Source organism: Bubalus kerabau, chromosome 5 (genome assembly GCF_029407905.1).
Source record: "Bubalus kerabau isolate K-KA32 ecotype Philippines breed swamp buffalo chromosome 5, PCC_UOA_SB_1v2, whole genome shotgun sequence".
In the NCBI taxonomy this organism is placed as follows: Eukaryota; Metazoa; Chordata; class Mammalia; order Artiodactyla; family Bovidae; genus Bubalus; species Bubalus kerabau.
The window spans coordinates 128,302,497-128,327,402 of NC_073628.1; the positions used below are offsets into that span (position 1 = coordinate 128,302,497).

Genomic DNA, 24,906 nt, shown 5'->3' on the forward strand with positions numbered 1-24,906 from the left:
GAATCTAGATAGATTGTACTGATGATACTATTTGCAGGGCAGCAAAGAAATGCAGATGTAAAGAACAGGTTTGGACACAGTGGGGCAATGATTTTAGAGAGTAGCATGGAAACATATATATTACTGTATGTAAAACAGATAGCAAGTGGGAATTTGCTGTGTGACACAGGGAACCCAAATCTGGTGCTCTGTGACAACCTAGAGGGGTAGGAAGGGGTGGGAGGTGGGACAGAGGTTCAGGAGGAAGAGGACATATATATACCTATGGCTGATACATGTTTATGTATGGCAGAAACCATCACAATATTGCACAGTAACTATCCTCCAATTAAAAATAAAATTTAAAACAAGAAAACATTCTCTCCCATTCAATAGCTTGTCTTTTTGTTCATTTTCTTTGTTTTGCAAAAGCTTTTAAGTTTGATTGGGTCTCATTTATTTTTATTTCTGTTGCCTTGGGAGGCTGATCTAAAAAAATACTGCTACAATTTATGTCAGAGAATGTTTTCCCTCTGTTCTCTTCTAGTTTTATGGTATGGTGTCTTACAGTTAAATCTTTAAACAATTTTGAGTTTATTTTTGTAAATGGTGAGGGAGTGGCCTAATTTCATTGATTCAGAGGTGGCTGTCCAGCTTTCCCAACACCGCTTGCTGAAGAGTCTGTCTTTTCTCCACTGTATATTCTTGTCTCCTTTGTTGTAGACTAATTGACCTCAGGTGTGTGGATTTATTTCTGGGCTGTTTTGTTCCATTGATGTATATATCTGTTTTTGTGCCAATAATCATGCTGTTTTGATTACTGTAGCTTTGTACTCCTGTCTGAAGTCTGAGAGGGTTATGCTTCTAGCTTTTTTTTTTCCCCTGAGGATTGTTTTGGCAATTCTGGGTATTTGTGATTCCATATGAATTTTAAGATTATTTCTTCAAGTTGTGTGAAAAATGTTATGGGTGTTTTGATAGGGATCACATTAAATCTGCAGATTGCTTTGGGTAATATGACCATTTTAACAATATTAATTCTTCCAATCTAAAAGAATGGGGTATCTTTCCATTCCTTTTAATCACCTTCAGTTTCCTTTATCAGTGTTTTATAGTTTTCAGTATACATATACATCTTTCATCTCCTTGGTTAAGTTTCAGTTCAGTTCAGTCGCTCAGTCGTGTCCAACTCTTTGCGACCCCATGAATCGCAGCACGCCAGGCCTCCCCGTCCATCACAAACTCCTGGAGTTCACTCAGACTCAAGTCCATCGAGTCAGTGATGCCATCCAGCCATCTCATCCTCTGTCATCCCCTTTCCTCCTGCCCCCACTCTCTCCCAGCATCAGAGTCTTTTCCAATGAGTCAGCTCTTCTCATGAGGTGGCCAAAGTACTGGAGTTTCAGTTTCAGCATCATTCCCTCCAAAGAAATCCCAGGGCTGATCTCCTTCAGAATGGACTGGTTGGATCTCCTTGCAGTCCAAGGGACTCTCAAGAGTCTTCTCCAATACCACAGTTCAAAAGCATCAATTCTTCGGCACTCAGCTTTCTTCACAGTCCAACTCTCACATCCATACATGACCACAGGAAAAACCATAGCCTTGACTAGATGGACCTTTGTTGGCAAAGTAATGTCTCTGCTTTTGAATATGCTACTTAGGTTGGTCATAACTTAATCCTAAGTATTTTTTGTGACATAATTTTAAACAGAATTGGTTTTTTCATTTTCTTTTTTCATTACCATTTTCATTGGTAGTATAATGAAATTTAACAGATTTCTATATACTAATCTTGTACCCTGTTACTTTGCTGAATCCATTAGGTCTAATACTTTTTTAATGATGCCTATAGCTAAATGGAGTTGCTCAGTTGTGTCCAACTCTTTGCGACCCCATGGACTGTAGCCCACTAGGCTCCTCTGTCCATGGGATTCTCCAGGCAAGAATCCTGGAGTGGGCTGCCATTTCCTTCTCCAGGGGATCTTCCGGACCCAGGGATCGAACCTGGGTCTTCCACATCACAGGCAGATGCTTTACCCTCTGAGCCACCAGGGAAGCCCTAGTGTTCTCTATATGGAGTATCATATCAACTGCACACAATGATAGGTTTATCTCTTCCCTTCCATTTTGGATACCTTTTACTTCTTTTTCTTGTCTGATTTCTGTTAGGATTCCCAATATTATGTTGAATAGAAGTGGTGAGAGTGGGTATCTTGACTTGTTCCTGAATTCAGCAGGAAGGCTTGTGGCTTTTTCACCACTGAGTATTATTTTGGCTATTGGGTTTGTTGTGAATGGTTTTCAACATGTTGAGGTGTGTTCCCTCTATACTGATTTTGGTGAGAGATTTTATCCTGAATAGATGTTGAATTTTATCAAATGCTTTTTGCGCATCTATGGGGATCATATAGTTTTTGTCTTTTCTTTTGTTAATGTGGTATATCATACTGATTTCTCTGCATATGTTGAATCATCCCTGCAACCCTCGAATGAATCCAACTTGATCATGGTGTATGATTCTTTTTATGTATTGTTGGATTTGGCTTGTCAATATTTTGTTGAGACTTTTTGCATCTATATTTATCAAAGATAATGACCTATAATTTTCTTTTTTGTTCTGTCTGTCTGGTTTTGATATCAGGGTGATGGTGGCTTCACAGAATGAATTTGGGAATGTTCCCTTCTCTCCAGTCTTTTAGAATAATTTGAGAAGCATAGGTATAAGTTCTCATTTGTATGTTTCATAGAATTCTACAGTGAAGTCATCTGATCCTGGACTTTTGTTTGCAGGAAGTTTTTTTTTTAAACCACAGATTCTATATCACTTTTAGTGATTGGTCTGTTGAAATTATGCTTCCTCTTGATTCAGTCTTGGTAGATTGTATGTTTCTAGAAACTTGTCCTTTTCTTCTAAGTTGTCTAGTTATTAATAGGATATGGTAACCCACTCCAGTACATTTGCCTGGAAAATCCCATAGACGGAGGAGCCTGGTAGGCTGCAGTCCATGGGGTCGCTAAGAGTCGGGTACAACTGAGGGACTTCACTTTCACTTTTCACTTTCATGCATTGGAGAAGGAAATGGCAACCCACTCCAGTATTCTTGCCTGGAGAATCCCAGGGACAAAGCCTAGTGGGATGCCGTCAATGGGGTCGCACAGAGTCGGACATGATTGAAGCGACTTAGCAGCAGCAGCAGTAGTTATTAATAGTTGGCATATAACTGCTCATATGACTTTTTGTATTTCTGTGGCATCGGCTGTTATTTTTTCTCTTTCATTTCTTATTTTTTTGGTCTTCTCTTTTTTCTTCTTGATGAGCCTAAGTCGAGGCTTGTCATTTTTATATTTTAAAAAAGGCAGCTCTTCCTTTTAGTTATGTTTTTTTACTGTTTTTTTAAACCTCTATTTTATTTCTTCTCTAATCTTCTATTATTTCTTTCCTTCTGCTGACACTGGGGCTCTGTGTTCTTATTTTTCTAATTCTTTTAGGTGGTATGTTCGTGGTTTGAGATTCTTCTTCTTTCTCGAGGAAGGCCTGTACCACTATGAACTTCCCTCTGAGAACTGCTATTGCTCTGTCCCAACCTGTACTGTCTTTAGTGCTTGTCTTGAGGTATTTTCTGGTGGCCATGCCTTGCTATTTATGAACTCACACTGGGCTCCAAGGTTCAGCCAAGATCACATCCCAGGCCCTCGGGGCTGTCTTCACACAGTAGATGGAGTCCACTCCCAGGGATAACACACGCGTTTCAGTGCCGAGCAGCGCGTGTACTAGCAGAGCCCACCCCCTACCCACCACGCAGTGCATGGCCCCAGACAGGAAGTCCCGTGAGCTGGCAGTCAGCAGCACTAGTGTCTCTCCACCTTAATCAAGCTGAAGGTTTAAAAGCAAGACATATTCACATGTTAGTATATAAATTGTTTTAAAGTACAGCCATAAAAAATTTCTGGGAAAAATAATGCTGAAGTACTAATGCTTGTTGGTTCTGGGTTATGAACATTAGTGAATACAATCTTTGTGTTTATTGTTTTAGTTCCTACCAGTCCATCAGAAGGAAAGGTGTAGCTCTTTATTAGGTGACTAGTTTATTATTTTATCAGAGATGCCCAGTTTAATAGCAGTTGCCTTCTCACAGTTTCAAGAACTCTAAGTATTACATTTGTAGTGATACCTTTATTACTGCTGAGACTGTTACAAAGACTTACAATATTAGATAGGGCTTCCTAAATCTCCTCTCACAGACTCTAAAGCAAAGGTCTACAGTCAAGATTTCTGCCAAACATTAAAAAAAAAACAATACCTAAGATGTGACACTTCATGCTACCTGCATAGATCCTTATGTTCTTGCTGTGGTATGCTTAACACAAACATGTCTGGAGGTGACAGGAGACTAGTTCTAGATTCCTGTATGCTAGATAACTGAAATATTTCACATAGGAACCAATTCCTAAAATCTTTCCCCTCATCTAAGTGAGTTTTCACAATAGTCTCTCATGACTATTGTTTCACAGTATCTCCAAAAAAAAAAAAAAAACACAGCTCTGACCTTTTTGAAATAAGCCTAACAGGTAAAGTAACAAGTCACTAGTATTTCCTCAAACTTTCTGTACCAGGTTCCAAGGATACGAAGTCTGCATACAAGCAACTTGAAGAAAGGCTAAATACAGGAGGTATAATATGCTTCATATCTGAGTTTGAGGCCAAACCCCAGGTATTTCCCACTTGTAGGGTTCTTTATTTGCCTAGGAGTCCAAAGTCTTCACGAAATGTTCTTAGAACAACAAGATAGCAATCTCAGAAGATAAAAGTTCCTTCATTCTTGTATAGGTAGGAGAGTAGCTGATACAGTACATTATGGTGGTCAAGCAACTGTGCTCTGAACCAGCTGAGCCTGGATTTGGGCTCCAGCACTTACAGCTGGAAACTGGGCATAGTAATGTACCTCTGGAGATGCTGTGTGTTGTTGTTTTTTCCCAGAATTGATTAATTAAATATATAAAAAGTAACAAAACCAAAAGATTTCTGCGAAGATAAAATTAAATTCTATACAAAGACTTTAGCACTGCCTAAAAGAAAATAAACATATATTCCACTGTAGCCACATTAATAAATATTTCTCCGGCTTGAGGGCTCCTTCATGACGTGGCCTTCCCACCATGCTGTCCTCCAAATTTCCACTAATACTCTAAAACAAGTGAGGGTTTTTTCTCCTGGGCTCCACAGTTGACAGCCATGTTGGGCTTAGTCTTCAGAAAGTAGCTTCAAATTTTCCATTTCCTTAAAGAGATTACCTCACAAATAGACTTGCCTCCCTGATTAGGGTTGGTTTCCCAGGAGATGTACCTTGTTGGTAAGCTTAAACTCAGGGAAAATACAGATGTTCTAGTCAGTTTAAACCACCCACTACTGCTCTTAGAAATAACATTATTGTCAATCCATTTGTGACTGTATGTAATGCTCCCTAAATGCAGGTGAGACTGACTTCCTATAGGCATTGCTAACGCCTGTAAACCTGTAAATTAAACTTGTAAATTAAAGTGTCAGGTCCCAACTTAATCTCGTCAGATTGCCATTAGCATTATTCCTCCACTTTCCAGATATGCCTCAGCATCTAGCAATGGACGGAGCCTGCATTCGATTTGTAATTATCTCTTATTAACTCACGTGACTAAGTAGTTCTTTTTTTTTTTTTTTTTTTTTTTTTTTTTTTTTAATTTTATTTTATTTTTAAACTTTACATAACTGTATTAGATTTGCCAAATATCAAAATGAATCCGCCACAGGTTTACATGTGTTCCCCATCCTGAACCCTCCTCCCTCCTCCCTCCCCATTCCATCCCTCTGGGTCGTCCCAGTGCACCAGCCCCAAGCATCCAGTATCGTGCATCGAACCTGGACTGGCAACTCATTTCATACATGATATTTACATGTTTCAATGCCATTCTCCCAAATCTTCCCACCCTCTCCCTCTCCCACAGAGTCCATAAGACTTTTAAAAGACACTGACCTATTCTCTGGTTACAAACACCTAGAGCCTCAGTTTCGCAGCTAATGAACTGTATGATCTTAGTAAAGTTGCACGTGTCTGGGTGTCAGTTTTGTAATCAATCAATTAAGGGTATCTTTAATGTCTATGTTTTAATTTCCATCAGTCCACTACTAGACAAGTATCTCGGACAAAAAATGAAACTATGAAGGATCTCTATAGATCTATATCCATTCAACACAGCAATCCTACCAACTTATTTTAAGATCGGAGTGTATAAAAACAGGTGTTTAGGACCACTGTGTATGGCTGTGTGGTCTGTACACTGCAAAAGAGTACCTGGCCGACGTGGGTTTGCTTAAGCACAACGTGACTTTGGTCTGCTATATCTTACACCCGAAGAAAGGAATGCCTTTTTCTTCTAACGCAGGTGGTATCTGCTTCACTGAACTATATTCTCTTGGTGTACTGTCTGCTCAAAGGCAGTGCTGTTTTCTAAATCATCCACCTGGCAAGCCATGCCTTTAACTAAGTTGCACAAAGACATCTCATCTCATAGGTGAGATGCGGTTTGCAAAAGTAGCATAATAAAAGAATTCTTCACTACTGGTAACAATTGACCTCATCACAAAAAAAAGATCTCCAAAACACAAAAATGTAGGAAAAGTCTTCAAGATCAATTTCTCCTCAAATTGGTCTTATTTAGAGTACAGATACATGTATACATACACACATATACACAATAAAGAATTCTTCAGAGGATAAATTTTTATGAATAAAAACCTGAAGTCAAGGAAAATTTTTAACAAAAATTTAAATAAACCATGTAATATATATCACTTTTACCATGTTAAGATGCTAAAAATGTTTGTGTCAAAAGCATGTGAAAAATACAGACAAAATTGTTTTGTACTTACCCTCTTCACACAGAAATTGTGAAAATCAGTAGAACAATCTTTATAAAGAACTTAAAATGCACTTAAAGAAAACATAAACAAAAAATTTATTACTCTTAAGTACTAAATACATGTACACCCGTGGCGGATTCATGTCAAGTATGGCAAAAACCACTACAGCGTTGTAAAGTAATTAGCCTCCAATGAAAATAAATAAATTAAAAAAAAAATAAACTAAATTCTTTTGCTAAAAAAAAAATAAAGAAAGAAAGAAATGTGCTGTAATGATCCTAATCTTAAGAGTGAGCTTCCCCGGTGGCTCAGCGATAAAAAATCTGCCTGCAATGCAGGAGATGCAGGTTTGATCCCTGGGTGGGGAAGATTCCCCACAGAAGGAAAATGCAGCCCACTCTAGTATTCTTGCCTGGGAAATCCCATGGACAGAGGAGCCTGTTGGGCTACAGTCCACGAGGTCAGAAAAGTGTCAGACATGACTTAGCAACTGAACAACAACAATCTTAAGAAAACATCAAAGTCAACAGCAGGGAGCTTGTGAAGCAGCCATAAGAGAGTGGTGTGTGTGTGTGTGTATGTGTGTGTGTGTGTGTGTATGGCTTACATGTACCCTAAGACATAAGTGATGCTGGAAATTATTTTATTTTAAAATATCATTTAAAATTAACTCACACACAAAAAAATCATATGATTTTTAATATAGCTATGCCACAATATGTAAATGTAGCTTGATAATCTCTATGGTAAACTAAGAATAAAAAGCTATAAGTAACAAAAAGACATTCTAATAATTTTATACTGCTTTTTCTTTATATAAAATCTAATAAGGCTTCTCTTATATAAAAATGGAAAGTACTAAATAGCATGAATAGAATTTCAAAGGTTGTGCTATCTTACCAACTTAAACAAGATATCACAACCTACTATTTAACCCTTAAACCTTTTTAAATTAAGAGGATTATCAGAAAAATCTTAATTTTAAGAACATAGTAAAATTAAATTGTGAACAAAGGAAATCTGATAAGTTATTTTAAGGTTCATTTTTTCCAAAAAAATTTCTTAGAGATATTATCCCCTTTTGTATTCCAAAAAATGGAAGATGAACATGGCCACCTAGAGGAGAAAATATGATCAACAAATACAGGCTGTCATATTTTCTTACTCTTTCTATAGTATCTGTATTTCAGATTTATAATATAGAAACTTCTCTAAAGGACCCGCCTGAAAAGATTAATTATACACAAAAGAGACTTCGGGAGGACACTAAAGCAGCAGTGATAACCTAACAGAAGCTAAAGCATCGTCCGTTTTGTCGTGAACTTGACAAATGTCGTCTTTCTAACTTACTGTGTGACCTTAGGTTAAAAGCTACTTATTTGACCTAAAATCTCCACTCACTTCTGTAAAATGGAAATAATCTTATCTATCACAATGTGTTGTGATGAAGATTAGATATGACAAGGGGTACAGAAACTAACAGTGTCAGGCACACAGGAGGAGCTCAGTGAATGGAGGTTCTCCCTGCCTGGTCAGAAAGTCCTCCTGCCCTGTCTCTCCTAATCCCTACCAGGCCCTCCCGGACCCGCTCTACTCTTACAGATACTTCCAGTATTGGCTATTTCATAGCTTCTCTACTGGAATTATTCAGAGTTGAGAAATGGGGTGATGGTTCTTTACCAGCCCTAATGAGGTAACAGTATGTCATGTAAAAATGCATATTAAAAAATATCTTCCCTTCTACCATGTAATTCCCTTTAGTCACCTCAACCCACAGCAGTCAAGTCCGATCTTCATAAACATGCAGAATAGTATGCAGATAAAGGGTCAGATCAGTAACGAAAGCATAACCTATTCAGCTGATCTCTTTACTTGTATCCCAGGAAAATGAACAAATCCTACCAGAGAACGGTCCTCAGTGGTCCTCTTAGGGGACTGGCCATGAAGTGAGCAGTGTTCCTCCTGAGTCAGCTATGTAGAGGTACACCCACCTGGCAGAGACCCAAATGGGTATCAGAAGCACCGCCCCCCATTATGCATACATACCAGAGGAGGTTACTGTTCTGGGGTTGCAGGCAGAAGGTGAACCCCTACAACTACCTCTTTTTCTTGATAAAGGGAGAAAAAGTAAGATGAAAATGCAGGTAGCAAATGAACACTCTTCCACTTACTCTCTCCTAACCACCTTCAATCTCACTTAGGAGTCTACACTTCTCAAATGTACACTGAGAGTTACTGATCAACTTCTAATGGACAAAGGAGCTAGTCTGAACTCTCATCCCCAGTCTCTTTGCAGTGTGGCATTCAAAACTCTACTGTGGCTGATGAAATACAACGTTCTACTCATTCTCCATTTTATCGGTTACTTACTCTTCTCTAAGTGACACCTTTAATTCTGTTAATGAAAGGAAATGACTTTCTTTTCTTTCCATACATTCTCCCTCATCTATTTAATTACTTCCCTTGGCTTCTATTTGCTAAGTATATGATCTGGCAAACCTCCCAAACTCATTCATGATTTCAAGATCCACAACCATTTCCAACTGCTTAAATATTCTGCCTTACTGTATACATGAAACCACTTTTATCTCCCACCCCTCCCCCACCTTCCAAGTAAGAAACATCCATCTCTGGATTTCTTATTTATATTAATGACCTCAGCATTTTCCTAGTCATACTTGCTGGAAACTAGGATCATTTTTGACACTCCTTTCTAAAGTTCCAATACATTTAGTTCCTAAATCCAGTAAATGGTGCCTCTATAAGGTCTTTCCCATCCTCTTATATTCCTATTGCCATTATTATAATTCAGATTTTTACCATTTCCCACATAGATGACTCCAAAGACCTCCTTAATTGGTGACTTTTTCCTATAGTCTTCCTGTTGTAAACTACTCTTTTTTTTTTTTTAATTTCAGTCAGTTTTAATATTTTCTCAATTTTTTTTTTTTAAACTACTCTTTTTAAAGCACATCCCTGGTCATGGTTCCTTGGTGAAAAACTTTCAGTGAGTTCTTGCTGGCTAACCAATTAAATCCAAACTTCTCAGAAAGCCACTCCAGGATTTAGACTTTATCTGTCTTTCCACTTTATTTTACACATATATAAACATATATATATAAACACATACACACACCTATGTTAGAGTTAAGAAGAGCCTTTTCTCTGTTTCTGAAATAGCCCCTAGATTTCACTCCTTTGTACTATGGTGCTTATGAACTTCCTTCTAAGATACCTCTACTTATTCTTTTCACCAACTTTCTACCCATTTTTCAAAGCTGAACCCTAATGCCATTTTCATGGAAGTTCTCTCACACGTTCCCCACTGGATAGTATTTCGTTCCCTTCCTTAAAACCTTTTAGCATTTTATGTGTATTTCTGCATCTTTAGCCTGTGGGCATGTTCAGAACTTACTATCACTTGAAATTGCTGTTCTCTAAAATCCAGAGCTCTGAAATGTCCCTCTCTAATCAAGTTTTCCTGTTCTTCCCTTTACTCCACTGAATCTACTTTGGACTCACAGCAATCTCTGATTTTTCAATTAGCAATAATCTATGATACAAAAAACTATCTTCTTAGTCGATCGCTATCTTACATTATCACTCGGTCATCTCTCCATCCTACACCCCAGTGCCAGCATTTTAACCATAAGGATATCCATCTCCACCTGGATATTCCACAGAGCCCTGAAATACAGCACGACTGAAACCAAACTATCTCCTCCCATAAACTTACTTCTCTTATGCTTTCTAAACTAATTAAACAGTCTTTCCTTACACATAACATACAGTCATTCGCCAGGATATACTGAGAAGTTCCTCAAATTCTTTGTCTCTCAATTAACATTGCTAATGAGGATCTCATGGCTGTTTATCTAATCTGTCCTTCTGTCTTCAGCAGTTCCTATCTCCAATTCATCTTCTATTACAGTATTTAAACACTAACCTAAAAGTGCCACACTAGCCAGTTTAAAAACTTTCTAGGGCTCTATATTTCCTGGAAGACAACATCCAAAGTCCTGAGTGGCATTCAGCCCCATTACCACACCTTCTCCAAGCACAGATCCTAGGTTAAAGACTTGGAAACACAGTGTCTTCTGCCTTTCTACAATCACTATTCTGTGTGATTGAACAGTCCCCCTCAAGTCTAGCTCACCCACCCTGTGCAGATCCCCCATCCCCACCTCCCAAAGTCTCAGTCACCTCCTCTTCTGTATTTCTGCATGACACTATTCTTGTAATTAACAGACCTCTTACCACACAGCATTACACATGTACTCACAGGTCATCCTCCGCCAGTCTGGGGGCTCTTTAAAACAAGCTTGCTTTGATTAATCTTTTATATAATTTTTTATAAAATGTTTTTATTTACATCCACAGGATCTAATATGGCACATAAAAAGCTTTCAACAAATGCTTATGAAATAAGTAAATCTCATTTCAGAATGCCTAAAGTCAAGCTATCCTGGATGTTTTACCAAATGATTTAGGGTAGAAATGGTAGAAAGGTACAAGTCCTAAATACACAGGTGACGTGAAATGAGAGATGATTCCAGAGGGAAGGGCAGGAACAGAAGGGCCACTGAGGTTATGCGTCTCTCTTTACCGCTTTCCCCAAACTGCTGAGCCATGGGAGAGTAACAGGACTAGGGGGAAGAAGCAATCAAACCAGCACAGAAGTGTAGGGTAAGAAGGGATGAGTAGAGGAAAAAACCCTGAACTGAAGCTGCAAAAAAGAAAACGTCTAGAGTCACATATTACACACTCATAGCCTGCTTGTGGCTACTCACTCTCATCACCATCACTGTTTCACCAACCACGACTATGACCACCATTTACTGATCACGTACCAGTCAGGCATCAGACACTATGCTAAGAACACCACACATGGCATTTAAGGTCCATGACAACCCTATCAGCAAGTTATTATTCACACTGAGAGACAGTGAAACAAACCTACAAACCATCAGCTACACTGCTCAAGGGTTCACAGCTTGGTGAGTCACAGGGTCAGAATAAGCACGAGGATCAGGCTTTAAGACCCTTCTCTTTCTGTTCTACTATTCATGAGCCAGGGTTTACGTAAGTTGGGGAATGGCTTTGTCATTTTTGCATTATTTAGTTATCACTGTAAACACATATCTTATTTTCTCTAGTGTTAAGTAAGGTATTTTTGAGGGTAGAGTCCATGTCTAATATCTTTTATTTCTTCCCGAACATCTCACAATGAGCTTTCTATATTTATTTTCTTACTGTACCTATGTACTAGCAGAACTAAAAGGGAGGTATATATACCAATCTTTAGTTAGCATTAAGCCAAATACAAAAGTAAATGATTTAGCTCTTTTGACAACTGTATGTGCCAGGATAAGTCATCAATAGTAACAGGTCCCAAAACACAAGCCACAGCTATAAATTAAGGTTAGTTTGCATCTGATGCAATAATAAAAGTGCTATTTAAAACATATTGCTCTTTTCTTCATATCTGGACATATATATAATAATTACTAGGAGTAGATACACATTGTATCAAGTACATGAACAACTTACTTAAATGTGGAAGGAAAGATGCTGTTAAGCAATAGCAAAGCTTTTTTATTTCTCTTTTAGAAAGATATAAAAATGTGTGAGAGTGGACTTGTATCTTCTATGTAGGTTGAGTTCAAATGTCAGTGTCCGCATGTGAGGCAAAAATCAATTAGAGACAAAATAATCCCTGAAAACTCCTTAAATTCCCCTAAAAACCTAGTACAATACAGTGCAGGTACTCCATAAATTTATCTCAGTTTTCCCTCTACATGGAAGAGATCATCGTTTCTTCTGCTACGTGCTGCATGAAGTGTTTGGCTCACGCTAGGGGCCATGCTGAATGAAAACACATTCATTTACACACTGCAGTCATAGTCAACACTGAGAGATATCAGTTCCTAAAACAGGTATTTAGGAAATGATTCCATCTGAGACAAGAGCAGACTCACATTTCCCATTTCATGACTGCTAGATATATGTTCATTGTGAAAAGAGCACTAGAATTACCACTGTATTTCAATTATTGGTGTTTTGGTTTGGTGTGTTTTGGTTTTGCTTGAGCTCAAAGATTTGAATTTGAATAAATTACAGTCCCAGAAATGTGACTAGACTATTCACGCTATCTCTTATTTAGTGTGCAACCACAGATGCCTAGAGTTGTAGAAACAAATAACTAAATACTACAGTGTATCATCTAAGAAAATTAAATAATTAACCTATCTTACCTTCATCTATTGATGCTTCACTACTGTATCCATCATACTCTGCAGAAAGAGGACTATATTTCTGTCTCGTTTCCCAAGTATAGCTCTTTTGTCTAGACTCTGCCAGTGGTAGTCTGGAATTGTGTGTTCTGGATAAGGCCTCATGGTATTTACCCAGTGCTTCATCTTCACTTTCAGAGGATGAACCATGCTCATCTTTGTCCATGTAGGAATTATCTATTTGGAATGACAAGGAGAGCAGATCAAAATTTAATGCTATAAAGTAATGGCAAATTTGCTACAGTCATATATATGTTATACACTTATATATGTGTCATATATATTCATATACACACAAATATATATACACACACACAATCTGAATTTTCAGCTTTAGAAAAATATTTTTTCATTTAAGAAGCCCAAGCTTTGGATTTTTATGTTTTACTAGAAAAAACTGACTTGCATATTTGAATTATATAAATAATGTTAGTCACAGGGATTTTCCAACCATGATACAGATAAAGAGAATAGGGCTTGCCATCTTACACAATTTTTTTAAAGCATTAGTAGCACACAAAGAGGTTTAAGTATTGCCAATACATATGGATCTGACTGAAATTATTCATGTTACAAGAGACATTTTTGGTCATCATATTAGCCAAAATTTTCATAGCTGATACTGCTTAGCGCTAGAAGCAGAATTTGGCAAAACTAATACAATTATGTAAAGTTTAAAAATAAAAAAAATAAAAAAGACAGACAGACATACACTACTGATTGAAATATAAATGATACAACTTTTCTAGCTAGCAACCTGGCAACACATATCAAAGTTTCCAGTTTGTATAGTCTTTGATTCATTTATAAGAATTAACCAATTCCATTTCTAAGAATTCAGCCTAAAAAAAAAATTAACAGATGGGCAGTGATATGTATTTGAGACAATTTACTGAATCGTGTTTAACAGCAAAAGAAAACAAAAATGCAAGCTGAATGTCCAACGCTGGGCCTTGGTTAAGTAAATTATGATACATCTGTGCAATGATACACTATGCAATCATTAAAAATGAGGAGGTGAACTTATAAGTACTCACAGGGAAAGAACGCCTACCATATAATGTTAAGAGAAATAAAGTAGATGTTATAGTCTCATTTAAAAAAACAGATTAACACACATACACACATCTACATGCAATGTATACACACATCCATGCAGTATAAGTTTATAGATACATACAAAAATATCTGGAAGCATATATACCAAACTTAACACATCATCTGTGAAAGGCAGACTTCCTAGGAAAACCTTACTTACATGTACCCAAATTTCAAATTACATTTCCAGAAGGTAAACTGGTTAATTAATTTTATATTCTTTTAAAAAGCACTGCTGCTGCTGCTGCGTCGCTTCAGTCGTGTCCGACTCTGTGCGACCCCATAGACAGCAGCCACCAGGCTCCCCCGTCCTTGGGATTCTCCAGGCAAGAACACTGGAGTGGGTTGCCATTTCCTTCTCCAATGCGTGAAAGTGAAAAGTGAAAGCGAAGTCGCTCAGTCGTGCCCGACTCTTAGCGACCCCATGGACTGCAGCCTACCAGGCTCCTCCATCCATGGGATTTTCCAGGCAAGAGTACTGGAGTGGGTATCATTTACTTAAAAGGTAAAGATTTTGAAACTGCATCATGTTGAGATTCATTTAGACAAGATGTAACCTTCTCAGAATTCTAAAACAAGTCCAGAAGGATGAAGAGACCACAGCAGTCAGAAGTTATTAGTTCAGTCTAGACATTTCTCTCATTACACTCAGCTAAAATCATCTGCACTACAGGAATCAAAGTTTAAAATTCAAGTGGAGAGACAAAGAACGAGAACAAGATATGGGATAGAAATTCAATATTTAAGAGTTAGAAACATGGTAGCTTCAATGTCACTAGTCCAAGTCCCACTTTTAATTCAGTAAAATAAAACTATCAAAGGGTAAAGCCATATCCAATGTTATATTCTGCACTGTCATACTTAGTCACCAGCCACATGCAGTTATTTAAATTAAGTAGAAATAATAAAATTTAAGATCCAGTTCTCCAGTGCTACTAGCCACATTCCAAGTGCTTAAGAGCTTTGTGTGGACAGTGGTTACGTATGGAGCAATACAGATACGCAGAACTCTTCCATCACTGCAGAAAGTTCTATGAGACAGGACTGAGATGATGGCAGATCTAGTCTAAATCTAGGCATTCTGACTCCCAGGTTTTAGCACTGTGTGGATTCTAAGGCAGCAGGAGAGCTCTGAGGAGGGTAGCAAGAAATTTACCTACTATATTACCTAAAGTAGCCCTGCATTTGGAAACGGAGAAGGAAAGCCTTCTTCCTCTTATTATGTCTTATAAGCTCTGTCAGAACCTAGGACTCAGGTATTAATACTAGCAATATTACAGTTCAGCTATATGAAGGGACAATGCATATGGGTCGAATGATTTTCAAAATGATTTTTAAATCATAATATGTTTCAGTTTGGAGGTGGTGGTTCAGTTGCTAAGTCGTGTCTGACACTTGCAACCCTATGGACTGTAGCCCACCAGGCTCCTCTGTCCATGGGATTTTCAGTTTAGTACTCATTAAATTCTAGAATACTTAAGAGATATGTGATCCCTTTAGGTAGTAGCGTGCTTCTTAATTAAAACAAATTAAAATTTTAAATTCTGCACTACTACTTGTGAAGTATTAATAGCATCCATTCTGTTATTTTATGAATAAGATAATATGTAAACTATTTCACTTAATTTTATTTCTTTTAATTTTTATTACTTCAGGTAATAAGGCTACCAAAATTAAATCAAGGCTACCAAAAAAAAAAAAAAAAACCCTCACTGAATCTGACATTTCAAACAACTGCTAGGAGAATAAACTTCAAAACAGATATATTTCCAAAAATTTACATTCCTTTTTAATTGGCTCATCCATCTTGGATCAGCCTCTATTATATCATTTAAAAATCATTCAGACAACTGATAAATAGCAGATTCCTATTACACATGAAGTCATGTAGCAGAACTGAAATAGTCTTCTGCATTTGTAGTGCTACTCAGTTTTTTGTTATTTTATGAGAATGTAAATATACACAAAAATTCCATATGTATCTTTTATAAATAAAAGCCAGTGTACTTCTGGTGTTGTGATCAGATCAACAGTAAATGAGAATGACTAAGGCATACTCATGGCTCAGATGGTAAATAATCTGCCTGCAATGTGGGAGACCTGGGTTCGATCTCTGATTGAGATCCCCTGGAGAAGGGAACGGATACCCACTCCAGTATTCTGGCCTGCAGAATCCCACGGACAGAGGAGCCTGGCGGGCTCCAGTCCATGGAGTCACAGAGTTGGACATGCCTGAGCCACCTGCACTTCACGTCAAGGGATAACCAGGACTGATAACTGGCAACATGAAGAAAACCAAGTAACTGTCAGCTAATTGTTTTGAAAACTGTCACAAATATTGTGGATGAAAACTGTGACTGCTTAGTTGGAATCTTAATTGTACATAGAGAACTCATGAATAAAAATAGATTGTTCATGTATATGCATTGGAAACACAGAAGTCACATAAAACTCTCAATGTTCGGCTAAATGAAAAGACATTCTGAAGCATGAATTTCAATAAAATAAAAATCCATTGCTCTCAAGGAAAACATGAAACATTTGGTAGATTCTTACCAGGAAAGATGTGAAGAGCAACAATGTATAAAGGGTTAAGGGTAGGTTACAAAAACACAAAATTTTAAAATTCAACTATAGCACACCAAATAAACTCCAATTAAAGGATGCACAGTACTTAAGAAAACCACAGAGTTCTGGGTTGTACAATAAATGGGCATTAAGTAAAATGAAGGTCCTTAAAACGGTCCAAATAATGCAGGGACCAGGGGCAATACTTAAATCAGAGGAATACACACAACATGCTTTTGAAAGGGTTGTAAGAGAAAACTGCACGACTTTAAAATGCCTCTCAGTAAGAGGACTCAAGAAAGCCTTGGACAATCAGGTGCACAGAGAACAATTAGAGACGTTGGATGATGCTTTTCCCAATGTGAAAAAGTTAAGAGAACATTTTATCACTCAAACTCACATTAGGAGACCTCACCTTTTTCTGGTATTATCTTAAAATATTTTTCATCTTTACTCTTTGCTGTTTCTTTTTTGGCAGAAATGGCTTCATTTCTCTTTGTTTTTATACCTGCTTTCCCTTTGTAGTATTTTGTTGGATTTATTTGTTCTTTGATTTTTCCTTGACACTGCTCTTTAGAATTAGTTGATGCTGCTGGATATAAGTCTTCCTTCTTAATGGATTTATGTATCATATGTCTACTGCTTTCCAGAATATCTTTTGGAGAACATTCATGTCCTGAATAGTTATTCCCTTTGTATCCTTTACTTTTAATATGTGTTTCAGCTTTCTTTAAGTAATTTTCTTTCATTTCTTGGTATCTTACCTCCTTTAAGTCCTGTTTACCATCACTGGAAATTTCTAATCCATTTTTTCTACACCTGTCAGTACCTTCAAGTTCTTGCCAGGGAGATCCAGCACTTGCATTCTGCCTGCTAACTGATACCCTACCATCACTCACATGGCCTTTCAAAGAAGAATCACCTTTCAAAGCATTATCTGTTTCTTGATATTGTGATGGCCTCTGCTGCCTATTATTAATATGTTTAACTCCTCCTCCTTCATTCATTCTTTGGTCTTGCTTTTGTGAAATTGAAGTAGTATAGCTATTTATTCGATTTGCTTGCTTCTCTAAATTGAATGGTGCTTTCTGACAATTAGTGTTTTGGGAGACTTCTGATATTGTGGTGCTTTCTTGTTTAGAAGTATCTGCAGCTTCTGGGGCTGCAGAGCTTTCCTCTTCTGGGCGAAAGCCATTTATCATGCTTGTTACCTGTTCAGCAACTGAGTCAGTGAACGCATAGCTGACTTCTCCTACAGCAGTGGTCAGGTCTTCCACAGCATTACTGATCGTGTCCACCAGAGAGGATACTGAAGGCAGATTCTGCTGAAAACTTTTGAAAAATGCCATTTTCTAATTCCTTATTCCTAAAAGCTACAATCATGGAATTTTCTCTTCTCAAAATATTAAGCACTCTGGAATTTCAATTTAACATTTACTTAAATGGTGCTATTCATTAGCTCAATATCAGTATTTCACATTATGCCTTTTAATCTTTCTGTAAATGCTTATGAAATGGAAGAAATATGTTGACGTAAAAGATGCTTCAAAAAAAAAAAAAATCAAACCACTTGGTTTAAACATAACGAGATTTTTTCCCACTCCACAGCTGGCATGACAGCAGCAAGACAGTATTTTTCCCTCAAATACTATTGGGTTTTTATTCTATACCTGCAAGAAGAAGTGTAAAAAGGATTTTTATTATGTACTTTTTAGTTAACTTATTAATAGTCTATGTATGGGAACTGCCCTATATTATTAACAAAGTACCAATACCATTTCAAAATAAAAAATGTATTAAAGATTCCCCCAATACATATATTCCCCCAAATATGTATTTGTTTATATATCTAAACAATTTTGCAGAAGTTAGAATAGGGAAGAGCAGAGAGAGAACATTTGCTGAGTGGCTATTACATGTAAGGAACTGTGATTTACAAATTTTTTTCTTATTTGATCTTATAATAACTCTAGGAGGTAAATATTATTATTCTTATTTAATAAGCGAGTAAAGAAACAGCCTCAGAAAAATTAATAAGGTCCCCCAACCTTTCCAATAGATCCTCAAGGTCAAAACTCTTTCTACAATGCGAGTAAGAGGATATTTAACTTTTCACTTTCATTCACTCAAATGAGCTCCTGGGTTTTTCCGAGGCCATGGAACAGATTGAATGCAGGAGCAGATATGAGAATCCAGTTGTTTCTTCTGTGCCAGTCATTAGAGAGATTTGCAATGTAAAACAATGTCACTCTTCTCATCAAACGTATTTTTTGGTTTTAGAAAATATACAGTTTTAAAAATTAATACATTTTAGATTAACAAGTAGTAGACTTACTGTTGGGTTTTTAAAAATAAATTGAAAAAATATTTTAAATTTTTCTTAGGTTTTAACTTCTAATTTACATATCATTGAGCTATAACTCACATAAACAAAAACTCTTTGGGGTCCTCAATAATTTTTAAGAGTGTGAAGGGATAAGGCCAAAGAAAAACTAGAAATGCCAAAACAGAGAATTACTGGAGGCTACTAAAAGAGGTTTCTTTAACCAGTTTATTCTATGCAAACGATGGGAAAAAAAAAAAAAAAAAAAAAACAGGTGAAGTATGAGAAACATTAATCAAACCAAACCACATAAAATACTACAGTTTCCTTAATGTAAAATCTGCATGATGTAATTCAACAATAAGATTTTTATAAACAATGAGGCTATCACTTTTTAAGTTATCAGATACAAGAGAAAAGCATCTCTTCAACATTTGTACATGGACAAGAAATGTAAAGCTTCTCTTGTATTTTTCCTTAAAATTCTAAATTAATGTCTCACTTTTACAATTTTCAACTTCTTTTTGTTATTATTTACATAAGCCAGTCTTTGGAAACAGCAAATAAAGAACTCTATAATAACTTAAGAAAAATAAAAGTTTTTCATAAGAAGAAGAACAATATCACAGTCCTCATTGTTCCTATTATCTGGTAACACTAAGCAATATATCTGTGTTGCTAAGGAGGAAAGAGGAACACTAAGTTTCATAATCAGATTTTACATACTAAATTACTAGAGAAAACCACCTTCTCTAAACAACAGAATTATCCATTGCTGAGAATTCAACAGCAGATTCAAGGGTGAATACTCTCAAAAGCTTTCTAGGGACATGGGAAAAAAGCTCTCTAGAAAACTATTTGGACAATGGATTTAAACATAGAAAGTAATAAGATATGTCCTTCTTCTTAAAGTATATAAAAATGTCATTCTATGATGACATACAATTCATTTTTATGCTATATAGTAGCAATTCATGGGCAATAAAAAGGTAGCTGAACATAATTTATGTCATAGATCTTTTACTCTCACAGAATAATGTCTAAAGGTTAGTTTACTGTATGTCAGAATCAAGCTTTTTAATGTATATCGTATTTTTAAAATAAAGTAATAAACAGTAGATAGGAAGACTAAACAAGAGAAGCAGCGATATGATACTTACAAATTTTATCTTGTGAATTCTTCCTTGCACTGTATCCTGAACCAAGATCTGGGAACCCGCCAACATTTTCAAAACAGAACTTCTTATTAATATAGAGAAAAAGGAGCAGCATCAAGATAATAAACACCCCAACAGCAGACAAAAATCCAACTGCCTCTGGAGATACTGGAGGGAAAAAGAGTCACAGCTGTAAACATTTATTCTTCTTCAAGTTACAAATAAGAAGGAAACCCCTACATTGTGTTAAGATTGCTGCCTTATTTGAATTTTATTTTTAAATTTTCATAGTTCACAACAGTTCAGTTTGTGAGAAAAATAAACTGCACAGTTTAATGAGTTGTTCAATTTATTCAAAAGTATATTAAAATTTATTTAAGAGTATATTAACAGTTTCCCTGTAAATTATGTGGGAACAATCTTAAAAAGAAATGAGTCTATAAAAGAAGCAGTTACCATATTATTTAGTCCACTGACGAGTATTAAAAAAATTTTAAAACAAGATTTAGAAAAACTTATTTCCCAAGCACTTAAATTTATGAGAACGTACACTATTGCTGTTATCTCTAAAAGCTTCAATGGTCTTTTTGTGTTAAACCAACTCTGGACTTTTTAACTTGGCATTGAAAACTCCAGCCTCTTTTCAATACTACTCTCCAATCAGATGATTCCATTTACCACATGCCGTGTTTTTGTCTGCCTCCTCCCCTTGCCAGGAGTGACTGAGTATCCTCTCTATACCAAATCCCACTCATTCATTCAGCCAACAAATACTCTGGAGCAGCGGCCATACACCGAGCATATCACACATGCATTTCCTATCTTCCTTGAACAGGCTGGTGAAGGCAGTCACAACGCGGTGCAACCAAGGTTATGTAACCCAGTGCTGAAGGATCAAGTAAGCTTTTCTGCAAGTTACGGCTCCTGTAATTGTAAGAATTAGCCAAAAAAGTGAAAGCGAACGTCGCTCAGTCGTGTCCGACTCTTCGCGACCCCATGGACTACACAGTCCATGGAATTCTCCAGGTCAGAATACTGGAGTGGGTAGCTGTTCTCTTCTCCAGGGAGCTTCCCAACCCAAAGATCAAACCCAGGTCTCCCACATTGCAGGCGGATTCTTTACCGTCTGAACCACCAGGGAAGCCCAAGAATTAGCCAAGTGAACACTATTTCATACAGAAGAAACAGCATGTGAAAACAAGAGACAGGATATCACTGTGCATTCCAGAAACTCCATGAATACATGAGAATCATGAATACAAGAGAATATATGAAATCATCCAGGGAGATTTGGTAGAGTGAGGACAAAACCTTCTCCAACTTCCCCAATCCTTAGTCATCTCTTTCTTTTCAACTTCTGCATTATCTCTCTCTGGGACTAGTCATTTGGAATTAAACAGAACTAAACTTTTGTAATCTCAGTGCCTGACTTAAGCATTAGTAGACAATGAATCAAAAGCCTCAAATACCACCCTACTCTTTCCTCCTCCACTGCTCAAGCAGCGACTAAAATGTCATCTCCTCCAAAATTCCTTTCTTAATCTGAAGAACCATGACAATCAGCATCTAACTTATTTGTTAAAACTGAAGTCACCCACCAGTCAATGATGAGTGCTCTACTCTGCTAGCTTTTCAGCATTTGTGAAAGCTAGGCATCGCAGGTGCAGAACTAATATGACATTATGGTCTGTTCAAAGCTGGGTCAACAGTACTGCAGCAGAGGACAGAGCAGAGAAAGATACTGCAAAGGAGGCGTGACGAGCGTGAGGCAGAAGGTGGCAGGAATGGTGGAAGCGCTCTGAATAGCAGCCTGGTGCGGAGGAACAGATCCTGCTACCAGAACCAAGACGTTATGCCTAGACATTAGCCCTTTCTGTCTCATTCTCAGGCTGGCGAATAGTCAGGAAAGAGAATATAGTTTAATAAAAGAATCTAAGGTATATGACATAAAACAGTGATACACATCAAGCCTGAAGGTTAAGGTAAAAAAAAAACAACAGGTAAAAAGATTATCATCAGCAGATCTAAAAGCTAGGAAGATCGCAGCAGGACAGACTCTGGTATGAAGACACAAAATTCTCAATGGGACCATATTCAGTATTACATTGTAAACAGCACATATGGATAGGAGCTCCCCTTTCAGCTCAGGCCCAAAGCACACTAAAATGTGATGCCGTAAGTGAACACACAGCGTTAGCTATAATAATAAGCAGCTTAAAATCTCCCATCCCGTACGGCTGAGTCCCTTCACTGTTCACCTGAAACTCACAACACTGTTAATCGGCTATACCCCAATACAAAATGCTTTTGGTGTTAAAAATAAGTAAGTAAGTAAGTAAAATTAAAAAAAAGTCTCCCATCTCTTAGAAGACTCCACGAAGGAGGAAACATAACTCACCTCACTTACGAAAGCTAGTTATTGCTAATAAAAACAATATAGCATATATTATGTGCTATTCACTCTTTCAAGTACTTTATATTAACTCTTTTAATTGTCACAATTTTCCTCTCATTTACCCCCACTATAAATTGAGACATGGAGCTATTATACCATGTGCCCAGCTAGAAAGCAGAAGAATCAGGATTCAAGCCCTGTCTGGCTCCAAAGTCTGTGTTTTTAACTACTGCTCATATTTCTCCTGTGTTCCTTGTCTTCCCTTCCCGCCTTTCCTACACCTTTCCTCAATCCTTATTTCTGTGTTCCTCTTTCATTTCCCTCCTCCCTTCCCACTTATAAATTTAACCCAGGGAGAAAGGCCAACTATAAACAAGTATAATACAGCAAGCACGACAAGAGAAGTACTGAATATAAGTAGTGCTGCTGCTGCTAAGTCCCTCCAGTCGTGTCCGAACTGGAACACACAGAAGGAATACTACCCGGCAAAGTTACAAATGCTTCAGAAAGGAGATCACACTTGGGTAGGGTATGAAAGATTAATAGGAGCTCTATTAAAGAGTAAAGGGCAGATGAAAGAGCGTGATCAAAGACCAGGAACAGTGCGCGTGGCGTCCCCTCGGCACTAATGGGCAACAGTCATGGCTGTCTTATCTACCTTTGTCTCCTCTAAGTACTTAGCACAATGCTACCAGTTGACATTATACAAACATTTGTAAATGCATGAATGAAGGTGTGTTCAGGAAAGATCAAAAGTATGCCAGAACAGTTACTGAAAATGAAAGCAAGGTTCAAACTGCCAAAGAACCCTGAATACTATCCTACAGACTTTGCACTTGTAGAGATATATTCCCTAAAACAATCAGAAAACATGGCAAACAGTAGGGAGTGAATGGTGGCCAAGTATGAGGACTAAACGGTTGCAGCGACGGCAGAGAAGAGGGGTGAGTTTGTTCAGAGAAAATTGGTAACAATCCAGTCAATTAATGGAGAGAATGAGGATAAAGAGAAGTAGAAGGTAATTCTAAAGTTTCTAGCTTGAGCGAATGGGTGAATGGTGCTGTGCTGAGCTTAATCACTCAGTTGTATCCGACTCTTTGCAACCCCACGGACTGTAGCCCGCCAGGCTCCTCTGTCTATGGGATTCTCCAGGCAGGAATACTGGAGTGGGTTGCCATGCCCTCTTCCAGGGGATCTTCCCAACCCAGGGATCGAACCCAGGTCTCCCACATTGCAGGCGGATTATTTACCATCTGAGACACTAGAGAAGCCCAAGAATACTGGAGTGGGTATCCTATCCCTTCTCCAAGGGATCTTCCCAACCCAGGAACCAAACCAGGCTCTCCTGCATTGCAGCTTGATTCTTTACCATCTGAGCTACCTGGGAAGCCTAGGTGAATGGTAACACCACTTAACAAAATGAAAAAATACGAACGTAAAGGCATGTGGTTTAGAGCATGGGAGCCGAGAAATCAGTGGAAGAAGAGAGGCAGGTAGCAAGTTTAGGTTTTGACATGTTACTTTAGCATGTCTGCAGACTACTGCAGTGTGGATGTCCAGTAAAGAGAGAAATATGACAGTGCTCTGAGGAAGGTCAGGTTCGTTATAAAGAGTTGGGAGTTCTCCTTTTGCTCATGCATGCGAAAGACATCACTGACGAAATACAAACCTCACGGGCAAATGACGAGTACTATGCTTTAATGGAAAATCTCCTACTTCACAAATTTTCAGATCAATACAAACCATTAAATTGAACAAAATGAAAACAGAATCTTTCCTCACTAGAAAATGGTGGAAGGTGCCTTATACTTACAAGGCAAATATACTATATAACTCCCTTTTAATCCACTGCTTGGCTAAACGCCCATTCTCTACATTCATGGAAAAACATTTTGTATTTAAAATTTTAAAATAGTAATATAATTGTAGAAAAGAAATAACATTTTCTGACAGATAATATTAAAAAGCTTCAGACTTTTACTTTTTCACCCTTATGTCAGGATTGAGATAATATTTAATTATTATTTGATTATCCCACTTGTCCATAAAACTGAGATGGAACAATACACTGAAATCACACTGAAGATATGAATATGATACACTATCAAAAAAGTTAAATAAAATGACATGAACTCAAACCTCACTAATACAAAATATATTTTTTACTATCTGATGGAATTTATTCCTAAATTCTTATA

At 37.3% G+C, this 24,906-nt stretch overlaps 1 protein-coding gene across 3 annotated transcripts in view; it reads right to left on the reverse strand.

Annotated features, from left to right (window-relative positions):
• SYT14 (synaptotagmin 14) overlaps positions 1-24,906 on the reverse strand; it is a 198,232-nt gene that overhangs the window by 120,915 nt on the left and 52,411 nt on the right. For 2 of the 3 annotated variants that reach the window (XM_055583090.1, XM_055583091.1), the window contains 2 exons: positions 20,317-20,481; positions 13,129-13,344 (listed from right to left, as the gene is read on the reverse strand). In XM_055583090.1, coding sequence (XP_055439065.1) covers positions 13,129-13,344; positions 20,317-20,481 — 381 coding nt within the window. Of the gene's footprint in view, positions 1-13,128; positions 13,345-17,248; positions 18,504-20,316; positions 20,482-24,906 lie in introns of those variants that run through there. The other variant, XM_055583089.1, reaches the window with a different exon arrangement.